Raw genomic sequence first — 12,502 nt, forward strand, 5'->3', positions numbered from 1 at the left:
ATATAGCTATCAAACGGCAAATTGCGCTGTTGTATACAGTTGACAATTTGTTAGAAGCCCACTCATTGGTCCACAGTACACACACACGCCAATGGGATAGCATGTAACAAAGCAACATTCATCTCAAGTTAGCGCGTGCTGTATCTACTTTTCTTTCACTTTCATACCGGAGACTGATCAAAATAAGTACGAACGAACTCCTACTTTGTTTCATACCCACTAAGCTGTATCACCATAGTTTGCATATATCTAAAGCTTAATTTTTGTTTAATTACAGCAAATACACGCATGATCCAACACTTCAGCTTGGCAATTGGATATGAGTTCACCTTCTACTAGAAGAATGCATTCACCATGCCAGGCACATTCATCCATCATATGCGTTTTGTATGAAAAATAGTGTGTTTACAAGGTCATGAATTCACAGGTCCAAAATGTTGACAAAAAAATGTTCAGTGAAAAACAAGTAACAAGTGTTCTTCTCCATATGGTACATGCAGAAGATTGATGAAAACTGTTAGAAGGCTAGGAGAGATATTTTGTTTTAGAGAAATCTGTGAAAAAATCTAACTAAATTACATGTACATATCCCTTTTCACCTTAAAAACTTAGCCAAGGTCAATGTCAAAGTGTATACATTTAACATGGATGTGGTACTGTATGTTGGATGAATCTGGCTACAGGCATGTTTACATTAGAGGGGGCAAACGGGCACACAGGAACTGAGCACACTCCTGGGTCAAATTGGGTCAAGGGGTAAACGTGATACATGTACGCCGCTCTGCCACATTCAATAAAAGAGAAATTAGCATAAATTGTAATGAAAACTTACCGGTTGTTTTAGTGGACGTTCTTTCCTATTCGACACTTTCAGTGACTTTTGCGTCTCTCTTGATCTCTGTATCTTTGTGGTAGATTTTCCCCTTTCTGAGTCTGACTCACTATCTGCATCAATGCTGGTTGCTGAGTCACTATCTGCATCAATGCTGGTTGCTGAGTCACTATCGGCACCAATGCTGGTTGCTGAGTCGCTTCCAACTGCTGAGGTATCACTGCACAAGACATAACTCTTAACACCTCCCCTTGTCTTCTCTTTCCCTCTCGATCTGACAGGGGAAACAGCAGCCTCCAGCTTTCTCCTGGCAGGGCTTCCCTTCTTTGCTTGACTTAATGCTTTCACCGTCACAACTTCAGCCCAATCCGAGTCAGAGTCAATGTTTTCTATATTTACTCTAGCACTTTCTGTCTTTCCAATTTTTGAAACTGGTTCATCATCAGATTTCCCTGTCAAGCTCTTTTCACTCTGTAAAACATTAAATAGACCTTCAACCTCTTCACTGGAACTACTTCCATCCGAATACGAAGCTTGCTTAGATCTCAGGTTTGTCATGGACCTCTTTGAATCAGACTTGTTTCTGACCCGTGATTTGTTGGTAAGTGAGGAAGTCTTCGACACACTCTCATCGGAAGTGTGAAGTTCAATACGTTGTTGCCTCTTGTCAATACGTGTTTGTGAATCACTTTGGTTAGAATCACTATTGTCTGATTCAAGAGAAATCCTTTTTCTCTGTGATCTTTTCTTTGTTACTGCCTTAAGTGGCTTGATAAAGTCCGAGTCACTTTCATCACCTGCCCAGTCAACTGGTAACTCTGATCTTTCTGACACAGACTTCTTCCCAGGTGAAGTTTTCTTAGCACTCTCAAACTCACTATCTGAGCCACTCCTGTTGAACTCTATCCTTTGTCTAGCAGTTGACAACTTTGATTTTTCTGACTGTATGCCATGGGAAGTTTTCATAGCACTGTCAAAATCGCTTTTAGAACTGCTCCTGTTAAACTCCGTCCTGGCGCTGGACCTTCTCGGTCTCTTATTCGTAAAGCTCCCACCATCTGATGTACTTTCAGTTGAATCACTGTCAACAGTTTTTCTCTTTTTGGACATCTTCATTATCGGATTGATGCTAATTTTTGTCGTTTTTGCCTTTTCTAGAAGCACTGAACAATTTCTGACACTGTGACGAGCTTTCACTGATGAGCCTTCTTCTTCTGAGTCAGAAGCAGATGCTGGTTTCTTTGTTCCTTTGTTCATGCCTTTTACACGGCAGATGTCTGAGTCACTTCCTACAGATTCTGAGTCATTGCTGTCACTTTCCTTTTTCTTTGTTTTGAGGAGTTTGCAGTCTTCATCAGAGCTATTGCAACGGGAATTGCCTTTCTGGACCTTTTTTGCTTTTTGTTTCTGTTTTGGGGAGAATCCTCTGTGTCCATGATCAGATCCTGAACCTGATGAGGCTGATATCACCCGTTTTCGCTTGGCCTTTGTTCTCCACTCAGCAAGACTTAGTCGGCGTCCTGTTTTTCCCTTGAGAATTTCACCTGAAGAACCTGAGCCACTTTCAGTGCGGATGTCATAGAGACGAACACAGCACGGTTTAAGTTCATTCAATTTCAGGTTCATTTCTTCCATCGCTTCACCCATGGAAACGATTCTCTTTGGCCTCTTAATACCAGAGTACTTTTTGGTTGACCTGGCCTCTTTTAGTTTCCATGTTGTTACAATTGATGCATCCGATGACAGGTGCTCCAGTTCTTTCTCGGGTGATTTTTCCTGTGCTCTTTCCTCTTCTGACAAACTCGACGGTTTATATTTGTGATCATCATCAGCTCCATATTTGCCATTATCAAGTTTCTTTCCTTCTACATCATCATGTCCATTTATTACATCTTCACCATCATCCTCACCATCATCTTGGACAACATTCCGACCTCCACCATCCTTACTATCATCCTGTCCTTTGACCACTTTGTTAGACTTTGTCTTTTTGACAACGTTACTGTCCTTGTTGTCCTGCTTGAATACCCGGCAATCTTCCTTGTTTGTCTCCTCTCCTTCTCTCCCTCTGTTTATCAGGACTTTGTCTCCAGATTTCTGAAATGATACATGATTGAAGAAAAATAAATCATGTGCTATTTCTAGCATCCAATGGGTCCTATTGAGCAATATAGGGCAGAGTTAGAAATATCACATGCATACATTCACCAGTGCAGCCATTTACATGTATCTAAAGACATGTAATAAAATCAGAAAAACAATTACTTACCAGTTTTACATTAAATTACATTGTACAGGTAAAAATCTGATGCCGTTTATACATGTACCATTTCATTAAATATATCTTGATACTTTTAAAACTCTTTTTTTTTTTGTTTAAATAAAGTGAGTGCTTAGGGTTTAACGTCGTACTTAACAATTTTTCAGTCATATGACAACGAAGAAATCCTTAGAGTGCATGTAATGTGCCTCCTTGTTGCAAGACAGATTTCCACCACTCCTTTATCTAGTGCTGCTTCACTGAGACGACTTACCGAAGGCAAGTAAGCCGACCTGCCCGAGCCATTATACTGATACGGGTCAACCAGTCGTTGCACTATTCCCTTCATGCTGAATGCCTAGCAAGGAAGTTACAACTTCCTCTTTTAAAGTCTTAGGTGTGACATGACCCAGGATTGACCCTGGAACTTCCACTCCCAAAGCGGACATGATGATTTGTTAATTATACCATGATGATTTGTTATTATACCATGAAGATTTGTTAATTATACATGATAATTGGTAATTATACCATGATGATTTGTAAATTAAACCATGATGATTTGTTAATTATACCATGATGACATGTTAATTATACATGATAATTGGTAATTATACATGATAATTAGTAATTATACCATGATAATTTGTTAATTATACCATGAAAATTTCTTAATTATACCATGATTTTTCACCTTCATCTCTATATAATAAAACAGCTGTGTTACAGGTATAGTTGCATACAATGTTACTACATGTATTTATAATCAAATGGCAAACATCTATGGTAAATGACAGCAAATGTCACCCAAAAAGGGCATTTCTTGTCACAAATAAATGCAGCCATACCGAGGTGAGGAGGTTTTGTGTGGAAGTATGAATGCATGCAACCATACATGTGCCAAGGGGAGAAGGTTTTGTGTGGATGAATGAATGCATGCAGCCATACATGTGCCAAGGGGAGGAGGTTTTGTGTGGAAGTATGAATGCATGCAACCATACATGTGCCAAGGGGAGAAGGTTTTGTGTGGATGAATAAATGCATGCAGCCATACATGTGCCAAGGGGAGAAGGTTTTGTGTGGATGAATGAATGCATGCAGCCATACCGAGGTGAGGAGGTTTTGTACGAATGCATGCAGCCATATATGTGCCAAGGGGAGAAGGTTTTGTGTGGATGAATGAATGCATGCAGCCATACATGTGCCAAGGGGAGGTGGTTTTGTGTGGATGAATGAATGCATGTAGTCATACTGAGGTGAGGAGGTTTTGTGTGAAAGTATACATGCATGCAGCCATACATGAGCCAAGGGGAGGAGGTTTTGTGTGGATGAATGAATGCATGTAGTCATACCGAGGTGAGGAGGTTTTGTGTGAAAGTATACATGCATGCAGCCATACATGAGCCAAGGGGAGGTGGTTTTGTGTGGAAGTATGAATGCATGCAGCCATACATGTGCCAAGGGTAGGTGGTTTTGTGTGGATGAATGAATGCATGCAGTCATACCAAGGTGAGGAGGTTTTGTGTAAAAGTATGAATGTATGCAGCCATACATGTGCCAAGGGGAGGTGGTTTTGTGTGGATGAATGAATGCATGCGGCCATACATGTGCCAAGGGGAGGAGGTTTTGTGTGGAAGTATGAATGCATGCAGCCATACATGTGCCAAGGGGAGGTGGTTTTGTGTGGATGAATGAATGCATGCAACCATACCAAGGTGAGGAGGTTTTGTGTAAAAGTATGAATGCATGCAGTCATACAGAGGTGAGGAGGTTTTGTGTGAAAGTATGAATGCATGCAGCCATACATGTGCCAAGGGGAGGTGGTTTTGTGTGGATGAATGAACGCATGTAGTCATACTGAGGTGAGGAGGTTTTGTGTGAAAGTATACATGCATGCAGCCATACATGAGCCAAGGGGAGGTGGTTTTGTGTGGATGAATGAATGCATGTAGTCATACCGAGGTGAGGAGGTTTTGTGTGAAAGTATACATGCATGCAGCCATACATGAGCCAAGGGGAGAAGGTTTTGTGTGAAAGTATAAATGAACAAATGAATGCATGCAGCCATAACGAGGTGAGAAGCTCTTGTGTGAGTGCCCAAACTGGGTAACCCCACATACACATCTGGGTCCAGTATGTATGTACTGTTTTGTATCTCTCACCACATAGGACACTTCTAAGATATATGAACGTAACAATGGAAATGGAGACAGACAAGACAACCAGCTTGACTCTACAAATGCAGTCTTCATAGGTTTAAATACTAAGTTAACAGGAAACCAATTTAATGAAAAATTAAGTGGTAAATCTCAAAGTTATTCAAAGAGCAAACAGATGTGTAACAAAAGAAGTGAAAATAAGAGTCACAAATGCAGATGTCGGTCTTCTGATTGGTGAAAAATTGATATTCATGTACATGTAACATGATATGCATTATATGCAAATTCATGGAATAATTTATAAATTACTCGAGTCAGGGTATAATTTATAAATCATTTTACAAAAGTACAGTGTATGACCCAGAAGCTCACTTTACAATCTTAAAATTTAACGGAACTTTTCTTATTTCAAAAATCTAAAAAAAAAAAAAATAAGGAATCATAAACCTGGTAAAGCCTTTACCTGTGGTGCCTGGTAAGACAGGAAGTCTGGGAGAAGTTTGATGATAATCTGCTTTAGCTCAAGTTTCTCATCTGGACTTAAGACTTTCCCAGTTTCATTTTCATATATTAGACGAACTTTCCTCGTGCTCAATGAACTGAAAAAAGAGACGAATACAGAAAACGTACACGTAACTGTGAACAAAAGTTACATATACAATTGTACATTGTACAATTGTGGAAACTGTACATGTATACATTGCAACAGTGAGTACACCCACAGTAACATGGACTTTTCAGTATACTACCTTATACTACTGTGGTGTCCTCCACATACTCAACATGTATCACTATGAGTTGGTTGTTCGTAATCCCTATCCATTTCAGTATGACTTGGTTGTTCGTAATCCCTATCCATTTCAGTATGACTTGGTTGTTCGTAATCCCTATCCATTTCAGTAAGACTTGGTTGTTCGTAATCCCTATCCATTTCAGTATGACTTGGTTGTTCGTAATCCCTATCCATATCAGTATGACTTGGTTGTTCGTAATCCCTATCCATATCAGTATGACTTGGTTGTTCGTAATCCCTATCCATTTCTACGACTGATGTATGTCATTTTAATCACAGTGATCTGCTTTGATTTGCAAGCATGCATAGGACTTTGCATACAGAGTTTATCTTGCGGATATTCTGTGGAAGTTCACTTGACAATATTCAACAACCCGCCACACTAAACAGGCCTCCTTATGGAGTAATGTGGGAAACAGAGAAGTTTGAGTATAAGCCCAATTGGCATTCTACGCATCTCGCAAGTTCACACAGACATCGATGAAACAGGTGAAGGCTCTTCTGAGCTAATGAGCAATTTTACATGAGATGCCACCGGCACTGTCGTGTCCAAAGACAGATGTATATTCAATCCAGCAACTACCATTAAATAACACCTTTTATCTGCGTTAGTTTGCAAGATCCACCCCCTCTCTCACTGATATCTGCAAGAACTTGTGAGGCCCCTAAAATGCCTATTGAGCTTATTGCGGGGCGATTATACAGAAATGTGATTGTAAGTCACATACCCTACCTTCTCCCAGCTGGAATATAGGCCTACCCTGGCCTATAAAGCCAACCTTTCCTGACAGTTTGTACAGGACAACTTACGATGTTATTTTTCAGTACATGCGCTTGTTTAAAAAAGGAAAAACATACAAATATTGATACCAGAACATCAACCTAGTGAAAACACATTTTTACTATTCCCCCTCCCAAAATATTTACCATGCCATTTTCTGGTTTGTGTTCTGCAAACTATGCTATTCAATATTTAAAGTCGATGGTTGTGTGGCATTATTACAGGGATCATTCAACACCTCTACTTGGGGTTTTATATTAGCAGAATTGTCTTGAATGTACCGACCACTTGCCTTCCTCCCTACTTGTGTATGGGGTCAGCACAAGAATGGAACATGGAGGATTGCTGTTTGATCATTGATTTATTTATTTATTTATTTGATTGGTGTTTTATGCCATATTCAAGAATATTTCACTTATACGACGGCAGCCATCATTATGGTGGGTGGAAACTGAGCAGAGCCCGGGGGAAACCCACAACCATCCACAGGTTGCTGACAGACCTTCTCACGTAAGTTTGATCATTGAAATAATAATGCTGCCTTGCACATGTGAATAAAACACCCGTGACGACAATGCATGCTTGTCGATTTGAAGGCAGACTTTCCATTTATTACAGACTACGTGTCTACTTTGGCCGGAACATGACATAAATCTGACAGCTGAGTCTCAATGAGGAGGAGGAGGAGGGGGATACGCTTTTCTTAGATTAATTTTAAAAAGGTAGTTTGCAACATATTTCCACAGGCATTTCAAGAAAAAAGCAAGTACTATGTGTGCATTAATGTATTCATGTCTTTAAATTAGCTAAAACGGGCTTTAAACTTCACCAAACAAATGCCTTCAAAACCCACTGATGTATGTACCAGACGACCTTGAGTCAATATCGAGCTCTGAGGAGTACGTTTCGCTATGAATGGCATGGGTGCTTTCACAGAAAATATAAAAATATAAAAACAGAAATATATAACAGAAAACACTGTTTGCTCAGACAACAAAGTTCAAGTGGTTAGATCCAACTGAAAAGATAACAAGCCTAATTTCCAAGTTCCTGATGAGAATACAAACCATGTAGATTTCATCTGGCACTTGCAGGTCTGGGACATGCGAGGTTCTGGAAGGTCATTTGCAGACGCAACACCATACATACCATTTGTTCAGTGTCCTAATATATGTCTAGATTAAAGAGAATAATTGCCAAATTCCCATGTGTATTTATCTACTAATCACTCTAAAGGTATGCTCAAAAGTATAACAACGCCTCACTAAATACATTACCCGGTACCTCAACACCCATCCCTTGGAAACCCCAGTCGGTTCATTCGGACTTCAATTACACTGAAGTTGAAGGTAAACTCCTCAGTTGAACTTGAGTGAGACAAAATATGCGATGTGTATGTGGATTACAAAAATCAAGACCCCATGCACAACACCAGCTACAGGTACTGATTTTACAAATTACTATCACATAACAAACTTACAACAAAAAGCAGGATTACAAGAGTCCCAATAATGAACATGACTTATTCACACTGGTATTCTTAATTAGATTTCAAGCCAAGATATTCGTATTTGGGCAAACAGGCATTACACAATACAGAATTCAACATCGAGTGCACTCCGACACCCGCCAGTAGGCTATAAAACCTCCACAACTGTACAAGCCTTTTAAGCCTGTAAACACGTGTGTCCGTTTTTGACGTAGACCTATATGCATAAAGTATGTCACACCACATATCAAGGCCGATATTATGGGCTCAGGAATATCGTGGAATAATCAAGTAGCTGTGTATATATGTCAAACTGTGCCAAACTTTGATTTTCTTTAAGAAAGGTTTGTATGAAGTCATGTAACTGTTGTCATATCTCTAGAATTATTCCTAGTCTGTGCTCGTATAGTGTACAGATGTGAACTACTGTCACTGATTGACTACCAGTAATCCCCTACTCCCCACAGAGACTGTACGACTCCAGACAACAGCCCCTGCAAGGCATATATTTTCTAAAAATGCGCCTGAAATTACTGAGAACGTATGGTAGTTTACACAGCCAAGCATATCACCAAAATGACATGAGAACGTATGGTAGTTCACACAGTGAAGCATATCACCAAAATGACATGAGAACGTATGGTAGTTCACACAGTGAAGCATATCACCAAAATGACATGAGAACGTATGGTAGTTCACACAGCGAAGCATATCACCAAAATGACATGAGAACGTATGGTAGTTCACACAGTGAAGCATATCACCAAAATGACATGAGAACGTATGGTAGTTCACACAGTGAAGCATATCACCAAAATGACATGAGAACGTATGGTAGTTCACACAGCGAAGCATATCACCAAATGACATGAGAACGTATTGGTAGTTCTCACAGCGAAGCATATCACCAAAATGACATGAATCAGACGTAGAAATGAAAATGGATTACTGTCAACCAGGTCATACAGAGGACAGCATCACTATGTTGAGGACAGCACAGTGATTGTCGGGCAAGTCAGTGCTTCCATACAGGGGCTATGCTTCTACGTAAACATAGCTCCATAGAGCTAACCCACATCTTGACTTCAAGCATGCAGAGGAGCATGGTGTTTTGTTGTTGTTGTTCCGGAACAAGGAAGACAGACTTTATCGCTTAGCAAGTGTAAGAGCGATCCAGGGAGCAGTATGCCTCACATAGCGGAATGTATGTCTTCCACAAATGCAGAACAGAAAGGAAGATTGCAGCAACATTACAGTCCTCAGAATACGTACCTAAAATCCTTTGTGCCAGCGAAAAGCTGCCTTACCCAATCCTCCATAACGTTGACCTCCCGCCACTAGACTACTGCGCAGAAGTCTGCCGAAATTCGGTCTATCCATGGTCACACACTGCTTTCATAATTGCTTCACACTAAGAGAATACAAAACAAAAATGCGAGAAAAAAGTTCACAGAACACGGTAGTCTTACTGTAGGCCAAACACATTGAAATCCAAAATGTTTGTTTTTTTTTTTCAGTGGTATAGGTCATGTATATTGAGATAAATAGCATGGAGGTAGACCGGATCTCACCGATCCGGTGAGAATAAATATTTAGCGACAACTTAATTGTTCAACGTTTCACTGAAACGACTTATTACGTTGTTTTAAAGGGAATTATGGAGTCTTTTAATGTAATCATCTGTGGCTTAAGCAAGTTTATTCATGACAACACTATAAAAGTGGCCATCATAGTAGGCCATGTTTAGGAGAACAATTCTTGAGCATTACCGTAGTAAAAAGAATCAGCATTAACAGTGCATGGTCTTGGGCAGAGATTTGTAGATTCTCTGTCTGATTGTGAGAGCTTTGACGACAACATGTGGTCGCCGCGAGTTTCACGATGCAGACTTTGTATGTATACCACCCTTGATGACTATGCTCTCAACTGCCATTCACCATTGTGGCGTAAATACAGTATTGACCGGATATTTATGCATGGCGCAAAAGCAAAAATTACAAGTATCCCCCTCCCCCTCAAACCCCAACTACAATCCCCCACCTACATACGAAAAGGTAATAAGTTAAAAGTAAAATAAAAGTTCACAATAAATAGTAAGTTTACGGCCTGTAAGGCTCTCGCGCAGGTGAGGCATCAGTGACCAAATAGAAAACCCACCTTGAAGTTTAATTTCAAGGTGAAGGGCTTCCTGGTAGAAACCCTTCCTGAATAAGGGATAATGAATCTCTCGAAATATATTCAAGAAAGGTGGCTACTAGTTCATGTTTAGGACGGATATTATTCAACGAATAGGTATAAAATTAACCGCGAACCATGCACGACGGCCGAAGTGCTCTAGATGTGTACCTGCTAAATGTTGTGAAAAGTGTCGCAAAGATGATATAGCTTGAGGAGGCATATGTGTAACACGACAAGTGTACAAAGTAAGACTTGGTGTACCGGTATGTGTTATGCGGTGTGTTGATTATACCTGAAATTTGATACAACTACCTGTGTTTGGTAGACTTAGATAAATGCTTGCATGGACAGGTTTCAGAGTTCAAAGTTTTCATTGGCAAATTGCTAACATGCGTTGTTATCGATAAATACTATACATGTATACAGAGCATCGTGGTCATATTCTGCGTAATTTGTCACACATAAAATATATATATTTGGGCTTTTGCTCGTATATATTTACATGTATACGTGGATGTGTATGTATGACTTGTCACTTCCAGCTGCCTGCAATAACATGGCTTTTGTTGTGTTAATTTGGTGACGGGCGTGTATTTTTCTGAGGTGGTGAAAACTGTCACCGATTTACCAATGTAGTTCCAGTGTACCGCCGCAGTGTGTTTTAACACTCCCGTAAGGTTTTCTTTCGGTGTGTAAACCCGCCTAGAGCATCGTTATTATGAAGCACAATAATTATTTCATAAAATACCGGTCAAATTTTGTTTTTTCCACAATAACTTTTTTCACAATTTTACTGTTGTCTTGTGCACTTTTTAGTTGTCTGCATGATGCAAAATAGTCGCATTTCCAGTGATTCGACCAGGCCATCGTTGTAAAGAAAATGTTTGTTGCGGGTACGCTGACTTTAGTCGCTAAATTCCGGCCGACTCAGTTATTTTTTCAGAAATTTTCCTTTCTTCGGGAAACAAGCATTGCCTAACGCTAACCACTGCACTGCTCCGATTTACAGAAATTAAGTTCAGTACCATGGGTTTGCTCTCACTGGAGTAATAAGACAACTCATTCCATTCACCACCTTGGGGCACATTTTTGTTCACACCATGAATGTAGGTCCCACATATCTAACAATGGCATCGTTTAAAACCTAATGTTTTGCAGCCAATAGTCCCAAATCCGTTGGACCTACCGTTGAATACCACTATAGTCAGAGTGGCCCAGTACTGCTAGGTACATGAGTGCATCGTTAGATCAGCTCACCCATATTCGTCCAGCTAATACTTTATAATCCCACAATAGTACTGCTAGGTACGCGAGTGCATCGTTAGATCAGCTGACCCATATTCGTCCGGCTAATACTTTATAATCCCACAATAGTACTGCTAGGTACGCGAGTGCATCGTTAGATCAGCTGACCCATATTCGTCCGGCTAATACTTTATAATCCCGCAAAAGTACTGCTAGGTACGTGAGTGCATCGTTAGATCAGCTGACTCATATTCGTCCGGCTAACACTTTATAATCCCGCATTTACACTGCTTTAGGTGAGGTTTTTAGGTTGTTGTCGCTCGAAACTCAAACTTTCCTAAAAAACGTTCTTTCACAATTGATTAAGACATATCTAGTTTAAAGAGCTATACCGAAGATTTTTTTGCTAAAACCCATCTCGCTGAAAATCAAAATCAAATAAAATTTTCTGCATTTATCAAGTACAGTGCAAATTATTGCTTTTCAGTAAGTATCAGACTTGAACCTGTACTATTCATAGTGTTAAAATGACTTTAAATTTGGAAAAAATTAACAATCAACGCGCTTTGTAAATGTTAGGCACTTAAATATTACCACTTTAAAACGGCAATATTCATGTGCAAAGACGAGCTTGATATTTTGTGCAAGGTAATTATTCGGGCTTACTGGTGATCTAATTGAAAGTTATAATTCAATAAGATTTTCACTGATTGATTGTTTCTTAAAATTTTATGTATAGTGTGAATTCAATATACAGTGTTGTAT

At 39.7% G+C, this 12,502-nt stretch overlaps 1 protein-coding gene across 2 annotated transcripts in view; it reads right to left on the reverse strand.

Annotated features, from left to right (window-relative positions):
• Positions 1-9,634, reverse strand: part of LOC135476122 (dentin sialophosphoprotein-like) — a 30,214-nt gene extending 20,580 nt beyond the window's left edge. For both annotated transcript variants that reach the window (XM_064756029.1, XM_064756028.1), the window contains exons 1-3: positions 9,587-9,634; positions 5,715-5,850; positions 833-2,929 (exon numbers count right to left, since the gene is read on the reverse strand). In XM_064756029.1, coding sequence (XP_064612099.1) covers positions 833-2,929; positions 5,715-5,850; positions 9,587-9,633 — 2,280 coding nt within the window. In that variant the 5' untranslated portion in view covers position 9,634. The remainder of the gene's footprint in view (positions 1-832; positions 2,930-5,714; positions 5,851-9,586) is intronic.
• Between the last annotated feature and the right edge of the window lie 2,868 nt (positions 9,635-12,502).

The sequence above is a fragment of the Liolophura sinensis genome, chromosome 10 (assembly GCF_032854445.1).
Source record: "Liolophura sinensis isolate JHLJ2023 chromosome 10, CUHK_Ljap_v2, whole genome shotgun sequence".
Classification (NCBI taxonomy): domain Eukaryota; kingdom Metazoa; phylum Mollusca; class Polyplacophora; order Chitonida; family Chitonidae; genus Liolophura; species Liolophura sinensis.